The 16315-nt window shown below is 36.7% G+C and overlaps 2 protein-coding genes and 1 long non-coding RNA gene across 8 annotated transcripts in view; 1 reads left to right on the plus strand and 2 right to left on the minus strand.

Annotated features, from left to right (window-relative positions):
* Positions 1 to 232: 232 nt before the first annotated feature.
* On the minus strand, positions 233 to 6571 carry asrgl1 (asparaginase and isoaspartyl peptidase 1). The gene is made up of 7 exons (XM_052612993.1): positions 6414 to 6571; positions 5435 to 5623; positions 5202 to 5344; positions 4834 to 4988; positions 4391 to 4512; positions 3643 to 3753; positions 233 to 801 (listed from the first exon to the last, which is right to left on the minus strand). The coding sequence occupies exons 2-7, from the start codon at positions 5619 to 5621 to the stop codon at positions 587 to 589; spliced, it is 933 nt and encodes a 310-aa protein (XP_052468953.1). The 5' UTR covers positions 5622 to 5623; positions 6414 to 6571; the 3' UTR covers positions 233 to 586.
* A 1016-nt stretch (positions 6572 to 7587) lies between these two features.
* The window catches only part of LOC128026175 (regulating synaptic membrane exocytosis protein 1), a 72718-nt gene continuing 63990 nt past the window's right edge, over positions 7588 to 16315 (plus strand). For 3 of the 6 annotated variants that reach the window (XM_052612986.1, XM_052612987.1, XM_052612988.1), the window contains exons 1-2: positions 7588 to 7934; positions 9704 to 9778. In XM_052612986.1, coding sequence (XP_052468946.1) covers positions 7768 to 7934; positions 9704 to 9778 — 242 coding nt within the window. In that variant the 5' untranslated portion in view covers positions 7588 to 7767. The remainder of the gene's footprint in view (positions 7935 to 9703; positions 9779 to 16315) is intronic. The other 3 variants (XM_052612989.1, XM_052612990.1, XM_052612992.1) reach the window with 1 other exon arrangement.
* Positions 11665 to 13727, minus strand: LOC128026177 (uncharacterized). The gene is made up of 3 exons (XR_008186365.1): positions 13431 to 13727; positions 12545 to 12597; positions 11665 to 12123 (listed from the first exon to the last, which is right to left on the minus strand). It is a non-coding gene; the product is annotated as an uncharacterized LOC128026177 (long non-coding RNA).

The following is a 16315-nucleotide window of genomic DNA, read 5'->3' on the forward strand; positions in this document are numbered from 1 at the left end:
GTAATTATTAATGGATTATACATCTAAAATTGAAAATTATGTCAACAGTTACTCACACAAGAAGATATTTTGAAGCTACATTTAGACTATGGAATTAAATGGCTACCATCTACTTTTTGTTTTGTTACCAAGATTCTTCAAAAAAAATCTTCTTTTGTATTCAACAGAAGAAAGAAACACAAACATGTTTGGAACAAATTGAGAGGTGAGCAAATTATGACAGGATTATCAATTTGGGTGATCTATCCCTTTTAATGTGCACTGCACCTTACAACAAATTAAATTCACTCGATTCCAAAAAAAATCATATATCTCCATCTAGTGGAGAATATACAGTATTACCACTAAGGACAGTTACACTGCCCTCAAAAAGGAGTGTTGCAGTAGTTTTTTTTAATATGTTTTCAATCAATATATTTAAGACTTACATAGCTTTACTTTTAGGTGTAGAGAAGATCAACTTCAAAATGCATAATGCCATGAGGCATGTATGTATTTTACACAAACACTGATTTGCAGGCATATTTCCTTTTGTATTCAATACTTACTGTGAAAATATAATCAACCAAAAATGAGAACATGTTCATTATATGTTCTCTTGTACAGGCTCAACAAAGTGTTCACCATGGTACAGCCCAAAGTGGAGTTCGCCTTGCTGGGCAGCGGCCCATGACATCTGTAAACTGCTGAACTGAGCTGCCCAGGTCCCTTTTGGATCTACCACCACAGCCCCACCAAGACCATCCACCCGCTCCTTCATATACGTAAGAGCCAGGTCACTAGCTTCCTCTGGGGTCTTTCCTATAGAATAAAGAACAACACACACTTAGCTGAATCATACAAGTAAGTGATTTACTAATATAAATAATGCAGTGGTATAACAATATTAATAGTACACGGTATTATCATTCCAGATCTCTTGCCAGATGTATGTGAACATGTAATGCATTATAAGGAAGCAAATGTTTTAAAGGAATAGTTCACTCTAAAAATGGTTGTTTGCTATAAATTTACTCACCCTCAGACTATACAAGATATATAGGTATTTGTTTCTTCAACAGAACAGAATTGGAGAAATCGTCACCTATGGATCCTCTGTAGTGAATGGGTGCCATATTTTGGTATTCTGGCCAAAATACAAGTCCATAATAATGACTCAAAAAGTCAATCCCCTGTTGTCCTCTCACATCAAAATCCACCATATTATCCAACATATTTGTGTTGAATGATGTTAGCCTGCTTTCATATGTAAATGCTGCTTAATCTGTGCATATTTGTCTCCTGATTTAGTCGAGACGAAAGCAATATTATGGAGATAGGATTTGTTTTCGCTGGAAGCAACGGTTTGAAGTTTAAAACGTCTTAAAGGGGTCATATGATGCAATTTCATATTTTTCTTTGTCTTTGAAGTGTTAAAAGCTGTTCCGTAAAGTCGGAAAGATTACAGACTCAAACCCAAAGCGATATTCTTTTAAAAGTAAACGCCTTCAAACATGCCCCCATGTCTACATCACTGTATGAGAAGATTTGCATAACGCACTGGATAGCGGGCCAATCAGAGCCCACCGCGCTTTTCAGAACGACAAGCTTTGTAAAAATCTACACGTTTCAGAAAGGCAGGGCATAGAGGAGCAACAATAATGTACATCATGTGGAAAACAATGTGTTTTTAGAACCTTAAACTGCGTGAACACAATGCATTACACCAAATAAACAAAATAATGTTCCTTTTTAGCAATGTAATATGACCCCTTTAATGCCTGATTTGTTTAATACAAGCAAACAGATTTTTGCTTCACAAGATGTTAATTGATGTACTGGAGTTGTGTGGATTTCTTGTGGATTACTGTGATGTTTTTATTAGTTGTTTAATCCCTCATTTTGACGGCACCCATTCACTGCAGAGGATCCAAAGATGAGCATGTAATGTTTCAATGAAGAGCTAAGTTTCAATGAAGAAACAAACTCATCTACATCTCGGATGGCCTGAGGGTGAGTAAAGTGTAGGCAACTTTTCATTTTAGGTTGAATTATTCCTTTAAATGATGTGGTTCATATGGATTGGAAGATGAAACCAAATAAATCTTATCAACACCCTGCCCATATCCACACACATAGATCAGCCTAATCAAAAACACATTTCCTGTTGTGTTTCCACACACACAAGGCAAAAGCAGACACACAGATCACCTCAACAGAAAACAATGGCTAACTCACACTACACATACTGACTGGTTAATGAGAGACCATGTTACACTGACTAAAACAGTTTTTACTCCGACTCATGAAGTGAGCAATGTTTACCTAAACAGACTTGAGCATCTTAATAAGGCCCTAGATCTCCAGTTAATGTGTAGCTGCAGTAATTCAAGCTATTTATTCACAAAAATGCTGCAAGGAATTGGTCACATAGCTTATTATGAACACATGCAAACCGTTCATATGAGCTCATGTCTATATCTTTTGCTTTTAGATCAGTATTACAATGCAGACAGATTTATGGTCCAAGATGTGACATTTATACTGTAGATGGCATGCAGCAACAATAAAACTACCGATTACAAGTGCACAGTACACAAGAAGAGAGATATCATACGGTCATATGGCTAGATTAACTTTTCTTTATATAAAATGATAATTATGATAATGTACTATAGAAAGGGCATTATCACAACATAAACCCAGACAGCTTCATTTTGATCCCATCGTGATTCAAAGCTCTTGCAATTATGCTCAGTTTTAAATTATTAATCAATAGTTATAGTTACTTTTTCTAGTAACTACTTTTTGATCTAACATGTTTAATTATAATCTAACATGTTTTGTTTTCAATCCAAATCTAGTTGTCTCTTATAACTTCCTAGTTATTCCGAGCAATGTTTTTATTTCTTGCTCACCATGTACTGTATATTAAAATTAATGTCCTCCAATTAAAGTCCTCTAATATTATTTTTACTACTTCTGGTAGTGGCTTGTTTTGAGACACTGATATTATAACTTGTGTTAGTAGGAAAAGGACAAGTAATACGGGAGACATGAAATATATTTCACTATCGCGAGACAGTGATAGAATACACAAATTCAAAAGTTTGGGTTGGTCTCTTATGCTTACCAAGGATGCATTTATTTGATCAAAAACAGAGGGAAAACAGTGATATTGTGAACTATTATTACAATTTAAAATAATTGTTTTCTATTTGAATATATTTTAAAATATAATTTATTCCTGTAATGACAAAGCTGATTTTTTTTAGCAGAATCTGTGATACTTTTTTTCTGCATTCTTTGATGAATAGAAGGTTCAAAAGAACAGCATTTATTTAAAATAATTTTTTTGTAGCATTGTAAATGTCTTTACTGTCACTTTTGATCAATTTAATAGGTCCTTGCAGTTTAAAAGTATCATTTTATTAAAAATAAGATTAAAAATACAACTGCTACATACAGCTGACCAGAATAAAGTATCACAGAAAGTAAAAAGCCTGATAATAAATTTGATTATTCATGGTTTAAATTAATATTCTCTATAATAAATATAGTAATTTATTCACTTGAAAAAATATTTAAAAAAATAAGAAAAAAGAACACAAAGCTTTGTTTGTTCTTATGCTGAATAAGTTGTACTGATATTGTAACACATGCCTTGCTCCATGTGGAAGAGAATGAGTCTGGACAGCGTGACTTTCATGATGGCTTCCCCATGACCTGTGGGTGAGACTGCCCCGATATTATTATCTGCATAACCACCACATCCTGAAAATCAGACAAAAAAACAACAACACAGATCCAGAGTGAGATCTTCCCTATACACACACTCACACTCAGCAAATCGTTTGCTCCAGATGAACTTTCACCTGTTTGAGGCAAACCCTGATAATTTTCACTGCATAAAGGGAGAATAAAGCAGCTGTCGTTTTACACTTTCGCTTATTTGCTCTCTTACTGTACTAAATCAGACAATACCAGCAGAGTCTATTCTCCTGATTACCCAGCTCTGTTTCTATCACTAACTAGTGTGTATGCGTGATTCCCACAGGTTAAACTGTGTCCTGAGAGAATGTGTATCTGGAGGGTGATGTGGTGTGCTGATCTGTGGTTTGAACATTAACTCAGCAGACAAGAAGCTCTCTTGAGCAGCTGGAAATTATACAGATTATTACATGTCCAAAGGTCAGAGTTCAATCCCATGTCATATATTTTAGTCAAAGTAAAGGTTAAATCTTTTCAGTGTTAAAATACTTTCTTCTATTTCAGTTTAATACACAGAAACAGTTTTAAGTAAAGCCATTTGTAGGGTGATTTCTCTGAAAAGTGTTAACAATGGAGTACTGTAGTGAAAATTAGATCAAGGCCCTGAACAGACACTACAAAGCGGCAGGTTTGGATTTACCAACACACGGCGTGTCTCCCACGCGACCCTCCATTTTATTAATCATTCCACCAGTGGATGTGGCACAAGCAATGTTCCCGTCTTTATCCACAGCTACTGCTCCGACTGTTCCCATCTTGCCCCTGAAACACATGCATACAAAATGGATTTACAAACAAAATGTCTTATTTATTCTGGTAGCTAGTTCATCAGAAAGAAAGAAAGAAATTAGATAAACACTGAAACACGGCATGTGTTGCAATTTCTTAACATTTGCAAACTCATTATCGCTAGTGTGTTTAGAATCTATGAGTTTCAGAGATAAGTCATATAGGTACTTTCAATCTTTCTTTAACTATTACTGCAACTCTTTCTTCTTAGTAGGAGTTTCAGACATAAGACATCTTATGCCAAAAACAATATGTCAGCACTCTGTACCAGTTTTCATTACATAAAAGCTTTACATTTGGCATTCCACAGGGTTGGCATCTGGCTCCAGGTTCTTCTTCCAGCGCATCTTGGCATAGTCTGTGATCAATGACTCCTCAGGCACTTCTGGTACACCAATGCTTCTGGCAAACTTAGATGCACCTTCAGCTGTCAGACACAAGTGTTTGGTCTCCAGAGAGAGGACAGACATCATTCACATTACTATTTGATTATTTTAAAATGTAAACGGTGGTAAAATCAACTAATGATTGCATTAAATGTATTCATAAATCATCAGATATCATATAGCCTAGTATTCCTACTATTAACACTTTTTTTTTTAATTCTTCCATGGTGGTTATGTACAGTATTTGTGAAGATGTTGTGCAATTTACAATAATACCTTCTCCATGACAAGCCTGGCCAGTTGCACGGGGTTAGCAATTCTTCTGACCGCTGAAACAGCCCCACTATCTAGTGTCCTGCCGTCCATTACCATTGCATCCATTTCTACCTCCCCCTTCACATTTAGCACTGACCCCCTTCCTATGACATGAGCATGAACTGAGTTTTCTACTTATGTTGTAGAGGTATTAAGCAAGAAGTCTGAGAATATGAGAGTTAACTGATGGGTACCTGCATTGAATCTTGGATTGTTCTCCATCAGTGCCACTGCTTCAACTACAGCATCCATGGCACTTCCACCCTTCTGGAGGATGGCATACCCAGTCCTGGTTGCCTCCTTTACACCGATAGTAGAGAGTTCAGCTCTTTCTTTAGGAACATGACCAGCACCTCCATGCACCACCACTACAGGCAGCATAGCTGTCCACAATGATTGAGAATAATATTGAGAGAAAAAAAAACCTTGTTGTTGTGCATTTAACTGTTATATATAAGCAATCGTGCTGTTTTATATATATATATATATATATATATATATATATATATATATATATATATACATATATATATATATATATATATATATATATATATATATATACATACATACATACATACATACACACACATATATATATATATATATATATATACACACACATATATATATATATATATATATATATATATATGTGTGTGTGTGTGTGTGTGTGTGTGTGTGTGTATGTATGTATATATATTTTACCATATTAATTTAAACCGTATAATCACTTTGAGCTAGATATCAAACCAGCAGCAAAATACGCATATTATTTACGTTGCATAAAGCTCAATTCTATGCCCATTAGACCCTAAGATGTTAAACATTCACTATGCACTAAGTTAAGTCAGTGGTTTTTAATAATTTTACTATAATAATAAATTTGTCTACAGGTAGCCTACTGTTTTCAGCAGATGTAATCTACAATATCAGCATAGTGACCAGTTTTAATGTAGCTAAGTTAATTTACGATGGCATGTCAAATTGCATTTCTCATTTAGTTTACAAGCTGTAATCAGCCGAAACACAATCATCAAATAAACTGCTCTATGTGAGACATCAGGAAATCTAATAAACAAAATCATATGCAGCGTTTTGTAATTTTGTGTCTCGTACACTTGCCAACATATGCATACAATTAAAAATGATATTTAACAAGGTTTTCCTTACCAGATTAAACACAAACGACAGAAATATGAAATCAAAGATAGCAGAAGTGCATTATAAGCGAAGAAGCTGTAGACGATGTAAGGTAACGTCATTGAAGCCAGGGAGAAATGCCAAAATAAAAGTCCCCACTAAAACCACGCTCTACAACCAGCGTTTAGAAACTGCACATGCAAGAACTACAATGCCGTATTATTATTATTAATATATTATATATTATTAATACTACTGCTATAATAAACTGCTCAGCATTTGATGAGCAATTCATGATTTGATTATTGCATATTTATTTTATGTTATTTATAAGTTGTACAATAGTTTCAACTTTCATAAGTAAGTGCTGCCTTAATAATTTAAGTTAAAATGCAATATCTGAAAACGTATCTGAGGTATAGCCTGTCTCAACAAGTTCAATTCAGAAATTAGATTTTGTTTGTGTTCCTTCTCATTAATGATTTAAATGGCACTGTTGGCAAAATGGGGTGTTAAACGAATTTGGGAAAATTAGATTAATTATTTTACCGTGTACAGTAAAACTACAAACATTACAATTACAAATTACTCTCACATTTCACTCTTTCAACATTCTTTGCCTCAAGGGAGTTTTAAATATAAGAAATAATGAAAAAGATGATTAAGTTTAAGTGTCCCCCTTAACCAGATAGTTAGTTAGTTGCATAAAGTCTGGGTTTAGTGTGCATCATTATTTATATTTTAGCCTCTCGTGTGGGGTGTGCTGAATTTGCACTTGCAACACACACTGTTCTCAATCTCAGCCGCGATTCAGGCTCGGTGAATCTCAAAGCGTCGGCTGCTGGTAGATGCGATTGGAGAACGAAAATGGGATTCAGAGTGCGCGTGCAGCGAGCCCCCATTCTCAAACGAGAGTGCGCGCGGCCGTCCAGAGGATGCGTGCGCGCGCTTGAGGGGCTGCGGTCCCATTGACTATTCCGTCTCCCTGACAGCGGCAGCATCAGCAGCAGCAGCGAGCTCGGAAAACAGAGCGCCGAGGGGACTCCGCCTTTTCTCCCATCATCCCACCCGAGAGCCCGAGCTCCGAGGCGGCTTCTTCAACAAGCGCAAGACCCCCCTTTTCGACTCGCACATGTCCTCCAGATCGGATATGGACTACCCTTAACTGGACCTGGAGGGGAGAAGCAGGCGGGCGGGCGGGGGGTGGGGGGGGGGAGAGACACAGGACAAAAACCCGTATAGGAAGAGAAGCGCAACCGTGGGTGCCCGCCGCAACGATGAACGGTTCGCCACGCTCGCGACTGCCGCGGATAAGCCATCGGACTATGTCCTGAATAGCGGTTTACATAGCCGGGATTGTGCACCGATCACACAGGGGTAAAATATGTCCGCCTCGGTGGGGCCCCGCGGCGGCCCTCGCCCACCCACAGCGCAGAACTCCGTACCCGAGCTTCCGGACCTCAGTCACCTCACCGAGGAGGAGAGGAACATTATCATGGCTGTGATGCTTCGGCAGAAGGAGGAAGAGGCAAAGGATGAGGCCATACTCAAGTAAGACGTCACGCTTTATAAGAAGCTCGCCTGTAGTATTTGTGCTGCTTCTGGAGACCAAAAGGCAAACAGCTTGTAATGGTTTCTGTAGGTGCATCTGTTTGCAATAGCCTACTAATAAAGTCATCACCTGAGGTGCCTGCACCTGAGCTCCTGTGTGTGTATGTGTGTGTGTGTGTGGGTGAGTCTGGCCAAGTATGTCCACTTTCTCAATCCTTATGGCCACATGTCATGGATTAGCATCACTTGTATATTCAAACACGTCCAAAACAACATTGTCTAACAAACGGCCAGGTGACTACTCACAGGTATAGCTGTTAAAGAGAGAGGGGTGTATCGACATGCAAGAGCTAAATATCTACAACTAAATACATCCTGCTGTTTTACACATCACTGTGTGATGGATTCGTTTCAGGCAGCACACGTCATGTCACATTGTTTGTTCATTTATTCGACACATCATGCATTTTTAATGTTTTTGTAAATAGGTTAGTGAATGTTCTCCACACTGTTCACCACCAGTGTCAGGATTCCTGCCCGATCACGACAATATTTCCGTGCCTCGTCATCATGATCATCATGATCAACAGGATCCTTAACCCATTCATTGAAATCTTCCCTGATTGTAGTGAGCATCAATCACAGCTTGAGTAGAAGCATCAGTCATAGCTTTATGTTTTTCCTCATCTGTTCAAATTTTTTTTCTTTTCTTTTTAGATCCTCCTAATAATATCTTTGTAATAATAATAACTAGCAAAAGTATTCAACCAAATACTTCAAATGAAAACTAGTAAAAAAAAGAGATCTTTTTATGACTCGTCTGCAGTTTACATGTAGGATGGTTTATAAAGTTTTATTCTGAATGTCTATTTGTGGTTCATCAGTGTTATCATGAGTGTGAAGATGTTTCTTGGCTTCCTGTCCATCTGCCATTTAGAAGCTATCATTGCTTATATTACATAAGATTATATTACATTAGTTGTTGGTCACCTTTTAGATTCTTAAATTGGTTCACTGAGCAAATACAATCAATAACTTAACCACTACTTGTCCTAAATTACTCACAGGAAAAACTCTTCTGAAAGAAAAATGTATATATTTTTTTCTTTGAATGGCTAAAGGTCACAGGTCAAATGATCACTGAATTCAGTCTCAGTTATACAGTATTTCTCTTAGAGAGAAGAGACAGATCACCATATAATCTTTGTACTAATTTGTCTTAGTGTGCTGATAAACAAACTCTCATTTTAATTTGCTGTGTGTCTTGAGATCGATGTTTGAGTTGCTCACTCTCGAAGAAACTTCTGTCCTGAAGCAGAAGCTAGAGGTCGACTTCAGAACGCTTTTGAGGCATTCAGAAACACAACCATACTGTGCTAGCTTAAAGGCATAGTTCACCCGAAAATATTCTGTTCTGAATTCTGTTATCATTTACTCACCTTTATGTAATTCCAAACATGACTGGCTTTCTTCTGTGGAATATAAAAGAAGATTTTTTTGTACTCTTTTATTTATCTTCATTTGTCTTCAGACAGAATCTTCATTTTTGGATGTACCATTCTTTAAAATCAATATTGCAGAATTGTTTACAAAAGGAGATGTTTTGTCTTTATAACTCAACTTTCATTTCATGAAAATGTATGTTTGGTGAAGGTTGGTAATATTAGAAAATGTTAGTTAAAAAAAAAAAAAAAACTTTATGCAAAAGAGCCAATAATTTCTTTTGAGAGAGTTACCGTTACTATCTAAATTGTGTTTGTACATTTTAGAGAGGAGAAGCCCATACAAGCAAAAACAGTGAACCTGGTCGGGAATAAGAAACCACCTCAGCAGAACGACATCAGGTAAACATCAGAGTCAAGTTTACATGCAGTAAGTTAATAATGCAGTTTAATGTAAATAAATGATAAACATATGACCATTGCCATGTAATGTTAGTCATTCTATTTTCTGACTCTTATGACTGCAGTCTCTATAAATGTCAGACAATGAGGCCGTGACAACGCTGTCTCAAAATGTAAGCGTCATACATGGTAGTGAATGAAAGTTCAAGATTTACCTCAAGGATGTGCTCTATGCTGGGATTTTTTGCATCAGGGTTTGTAAAGAATGAAACAGGCAAAGAATGTTTCAAAATGAGACCCCAACATTTGTGCATGCTGTTGTGACATTCTTTAATACTTTAAATGACTGCTTTATATGTTTTTGATTTTCTCTTTTACTGCCCATTGGGGTCATGCTGAAGCCATGGGAGTAGCACTGTGTTATAAATCAAAATCTTTTTTACAGTCGCATTATTTTTTTTCCTGCAAAACAAGAAAATAAATCCAGGCACCTGTGGTGGTGCTTTAGATTGCTGACAGAGTAATATTTATGCTATGTTAAATTATTTATGCACACCAGTATTGCCCTGGTTCTCTTAGCTGAAGAATAAGATAACTGCGGTGTGGTTCATATCAACAGATAGAGAATATCTTTCTCCCATTCGTTTTCTGGACACACTCAAAAAAATAACTCATTGGACAAACTCAATTTAATTGAGGGCAGGATTTCCATCCAATAAATATGTGTAGACTCAACTCATAAAAAAATAATTCATGTAATGAAATGTAATCAAGTTGGTCCAACTCAATTTTGACCAATTTAAGTGAGTTGGTCCAACTCAATTTTGACCAATTTAAGTGAGTTGGTCCAACTCAATTTCGACCAAATAGTTAAGATGAAATGGATACACTTATAAAATTAGTTTTATGCTTCTTAAACTTAAAACATTTCATTGAAAATCAATTAGGAAATCCTTCTTTTGAACCCCATAAAGACAAGAGACAAATTTTGATTGAGATTTTTATTTAGATGTGTTAATGTGAAAAGTACTTACAAAAAATGCAAGTACACATTTTAAAGCCTTTTTTTTCCCAGCCTTTGTAGCACATGAACAGTTTATGGAATTCTAAAGTCAAAAACACCCTCATGTCGTTCCAAACCCGTGAAACCTCCGTTCATCTTTGAAACACAGTTTAAGATATTTTAGATTTAGTCCGAGAGCTCTCAGTCCCTCCATTGAAGCTGTGTGTACGGTCTACTGTCCATGTCCAGAAAGGTAAGAAAAACATCATCAAAGTAGTCCATGTGACATCAGAGGGTCAGTTAGAATGTTGAAGCATCGGAAATACATACGACCCGCTCACAACAGACCCGGAAGAGAAGACAATGCTGAATAAAGTCGTACTTTTTGCTATTTTTGGACCAAAATGTATTTTCGATGCTTAAATATATTCTAACTGACCCTCTGATGTCACATGGACTACTTTGATGATGTTTTTCTTACCTTTCTGGACATGGACAGTAGACCGTACACACAGCTTCAATGGAGGGACTGAGAGCTCTCGGACTAAATCCAAAATATCTTAAACTGTGTCCTGAAGATAAACGGAGGTCTCACGGGTTTGGAACAACATGAGGGTGAGATATTAATGACATAATTTTAATATCTGGGTGAACTTAAAATGAAAATTGTCATTTATTCATCCTCAGGTTGTTCCAAACATGTACAAATGTCTTTATTCTGTTGAACACAAAGGAAGATGTGTTAAAGTATATGGGAAACTGAACAGTTCTGGGCCACCACTGACTTCCATAGTAGGAAGAAAAAAACAACAATTATGGAAATCAATGGTGGCCCAGAACAGTTCAGTTTCCCATATACTTTAACACATCTTCCTTTGTGTTTAACAGAATAAAGACATTTATACAGGTTTGGAACAACCCCAGGATCTGTAAATGATGACAATTTTCATTTTTGGGTGAACTATCCCTAAAAAGACATAAATGACTAACAAGAAATACACAAAAAGTGTGTAAAAAAAAAAAAGCATGTAAGAATTTATAAAAAGGAAATGTACTTCTGTGTGTGTGCTCACCTGCATGTATTTTCAAATAATTCACATTATTGCACATCTCATGCAAACAGCTTGACTTTGAGTTGCAGGATCTTTGCATTCAAGTCCATCAAAGTTCATTAGGTTTTCTGGATAAACTCGAAGGTGTACTTTAGGTTTTCAGGAGAACTAAGATCAAGAGCATAAATGAGACTGATTGATGAATGCCAGGATCACGCAGTCTAGGTTGCTCAAAACCTTAATGCCCTCAATCACAACTCTGATGTCTTCTGTACAATCTCCTCAGTGGCCTGGACAAAACACAAAACACTTTGGTTAATTAAATTTGCCCCTTTATATTTTAAAAGTAATCAGCAAATTGCATTGCTACTTTTCAGTCTGAAACTCAACATTTTCCTTAACTTCTTGGACTGTTTGATTTGGCAAACACAAAATTCATAGAATATCAATAATAAGCTTTTCAATAGTGACGAAAGTGATGTGACATACAGACAAGTATGGTAACCCATACTTGGAATTCGTGCTCTGCTTTTAACCCATCCACAGTGCACACAGACAGCAGTGAACATAATGAAACAAAATCTTATTATTCCACTAAAACATTGTTTTATTATGAAATGAAAATATAGCATTTAGTAATAATCAATCATATATTATAAAACATAAAAGTATTAACAGAATTGTGATAAAAAAAAAAAAAAAATCCCTTACCACATACTCCTTGAAGAAAGAGTCTGTATCTTCAGTCAGGTTGATCATCAGGCCTGTCAGGATGCAGGGGGAAAATAAAGACTGAAATAAGCCAAATGCAGAAACCTGTACAATAACTCTCTCTCTCACACACACACACACACACACACACACACACACAACATATTCCAGCATTGCAATCTTGACAATCGCAGATTCATTATATGAAGCTTCAGAACTAAGAAGGGGTTACAGATTAGGTGTGCCTTAGAACCCGCATATCTAACAGTATTTCCGAATTACATTAATTTTCACGCGGGTTTTTTAAATTTAATGCCGTGTATTCTCCCTGTATGTTCACGCACCGAACAGTTACACCCATATCGTTTCGGTTCAATTTGAATAACGTTACATGTACCGTTCCACTCCTAGTTCTGATGTAGGCTTACCCCTGTCTGTCACTTGCTCTGATTTACCATGGGCACTGATTTTATGGTGAAATGTCTTATTTTTCATGCTAGGCAGGTCAAATTTGATTAAGAACAATGCACTGTGGCCAATTCCCCGTTAGTGACGCAGCAAAAAATAGACTCGCTCCGAAACAATCGCGGCGATCACAAGCCTCCAATTCATTTTATGACGGATATATCGATCCAGATATCAAGCCAATTAGTTAAGAACCAATTTTGCACAGTTACAGGCACATTCTGAATCCTTAGACTGGTCTAACACAGGATTTGCAAGTTGCGGGAGTATGTTAAGCTGTCGAAGTGACACTTGGAACAATTCACCTCGCACAACTTTTACTGCTGTTGCATATTTCACTCAAAATGATGATATAAGTTAAACATTCTATTACAGTTAGGTAAAGTCTTTATTACAAATACTCAAACAAGATAATACTTACCAATAACGAATAGGACATAGCAGTCCTTTCGGCGGCAGACGAGAAAATGGCGGACACACACGCTCTCTGTGCATGTTCTTCTCTGAGCTTGTCTTGCACATGCGCAAATGGCGCGCTCCGAAGCCAAATTAATTTGAGTTAAGCAAATTAAAATAAATCTCATAGATAACACTATTTATACATTTTACGTTAGACTTATTAAATATATACATGTATTATTCCCAATTAGTTATATTTAAATAAAGTGAACACAATTTAAATGTGTCATACCTAAGAAGGCCTCGAATCATTTTTTTGAGTGCATGAAGCCAATATGATTCTTTCATTTTCCTTTTGGATTAATTTAGAAAAATAAGCTCTGTGACCAACAGACGTCGATGATTCTTATAGATTTTGTTCATCATAATCTTCAAAAATGAACACAACTTTTATACATTTTGAAGCCTGAATACAATCACCGGAAAAAAAGCTAAGCATAGGTTATAAAGGAACTACATCGTGGTCACATGACTCCGACAACTCTTTTAGTCTTTATTATAAAAAAAATAAAAAATAAAAAAAAAATCCCAGAAAGTAAAAGCTTAAAAATATCACAAGGAGGTGTTACTGATGTATTTTATGTGGGAGATTAAAATGTGAAAATATTTTGAGCTTGTTTTAATCATAGACCTTATTTCAGGACTTTAACACTTAAAAAAAAAAAAACACTGACTTCAAGATGATACAAACAGAAGCGCTAACTTGTTTCTGGATTTTGGCCTACAAAAATAAGCAGTCGTGCTGTTTATCATTATTATCATTGCACCATATGCATAAGCAGGATGCACTCGATCAGTTACACCTACCTGAGACTTCTGGCCTAGAAATGTTGTTGTTGAGCAAGGGATCTGGTAGATGAGGTGTATTTAAGGCAGGTCTATTGTGCTGAAGATCAAACAGAGAGATGCTCTTATTGTAATCTCATTCTCTTGAGCCCACTCCTCCTCTAGCCAGTGCTTCTGAGTTAGACACAAGAACTGACAAAAAGCCTTTAGAAAGAGGAGGAATACATGAATAGATAAATAATTAAATGCACAGGCACATCGCACAGTAGTGGCTTTTAATAGCGCCCTAGTCCATACATTAGCATCCACTGGAGAACAAGCCTTCTGAATCCATTTGCTCACACCCACCAGCAGGCCTCAGAAGGATGAGCTTGTGTTCACGGGTTGGCATGTGCTAAAGTCATGCTCCTAATTCTCAGGCTCCCACTCAGTTACTTTCTCACTTGTTCAGTCAGTGGCCTGACTGCATTACCAATTGTGTCTTTCACAGGCCTCAGCATACAGATGCTAGAGTGGCTGTGGGTTTGATTTCTGTGCGTTATATATGACCTACTCAAACTGAGCTGCTTAAACTGAATGATGCAGCTTAACTCTGCACTGCATTATCATAAAGCAAGCCGTTTAGCAAGAGAGCTAACTTTCAGTATACAATACATTTCAGTCAATACGAATGTGAATATTTCATTTTCTGTGATGTTGCGATTCTGCTGATTTCAATATACCACCAAGGTTACGTTATTTTGATCACTAACATACTGTAGATGAGGTGTTAGTGAAGAAAATGTGTAGTTGTGAGAATTATAATTATAAACAACTCCCTGTATTGCATTGTTTTTCTGTGTGCACTTTTTAATTTATATTTTGTTGCATAATTACCAGATTATATTGAAAACTAAATTATTTGTCATAGTTTGTGAAAAATAAAACAAGGTGAGAAATATTTAGAAAAAATATTAAATATACTGATGAAATAAAATGTATCATATTTCCCAAATATGTAATTATATATCAGGCAGTACCTGGATAGATAGTGAGCATCTCTTTGAGGCAAAACTTTACTGGCTTCTCCGTGTTTAATAAAAAATTCTTACTACGCATCACTCTGAAACAAATTTTGTTTGAGTATTATAATAAAGGTATGAATATGCCCAAATAAACATGCAGCATATTCCGTTTAGAGTTAAATGCTGCTTTGAGGGGTGTGTGTGTATGTGTTAAGACTGTGTTTCTTCACAACAAGGAGGGTGGGGAGTCCATCTGTTCCTCCAGTTGGCTAACTGTACTAGGACACACACACACACACACACCACTCATTTCCTTACCAACTCACAAAAATATGCAGTCAATACGACCGGGACCCCTCACCATGTACTGTAATAAAACACCTATTCTTGCACCGTGGTGTCAGTGACCCAGGCTGTTTGAAGCACAAATGTTTTTGTGGATAATGGGTCTGCTAGGGAAGCAAGACCTTTTAACATAGAAACACATAAAAGTAATGGGAATTACAGCTGGCATCTGTCACCGTATTGCTGGAGAGTATGTTGCAAGCGGTTTACACAAAAACACAGTAGGACTTTCCCAAAGCAGGGTCAGAGGGCACTTTTCTACAGCTTAAGTTATGTGACACCAACAAAATCTCTCCTGACATACTGGATCTTCTCATGGCATCGCGTGGGACGAACTGGCACAGCTGTTAGTTGTTGTTTAGCGCATATGTCTTGTATCCAGGAAATGATTTAATATGTCAGTAAAACAATGTTTAAATTGTAAGGATGATGATTAAACGACTGGAGAGATGCAGGCAGCAGTGATTGCAGCTTCCCTTGCTGTCTGGCTGATATTTACAGATCAACAATGTGTGATGATTGTTACAGCCTACCCTCCTGTGAGAATTTATCCCATGGAGAATGCCAGTAGGTAGAATGTGTAGGCATGCTGGGACACTTACTTCACACAACACCGCCACTTTTTTCTTAGTAATTTGGTTTCTAGCATTGTCTATCCTCATAAGAATTGTATTTTCATTTATAAGATCTTAAATGCTCCTCGGTTTTGGAT

This window comes from Carassius gibelio, chromosome A13 (genome assembly GCF_023724105.1).
Source record: "Carassius gibelio isolate Cgi1373 ecotype wild population from Czech Republic chromosome A13, carGib1.2-hapl.c, whole genome shotgun sequence".
NCBI lineage: Eukaryota > Metazoa > Chordata > Actinopteri > Cypriniformes > Cyprinidae > Carassius > Carassius gibelio.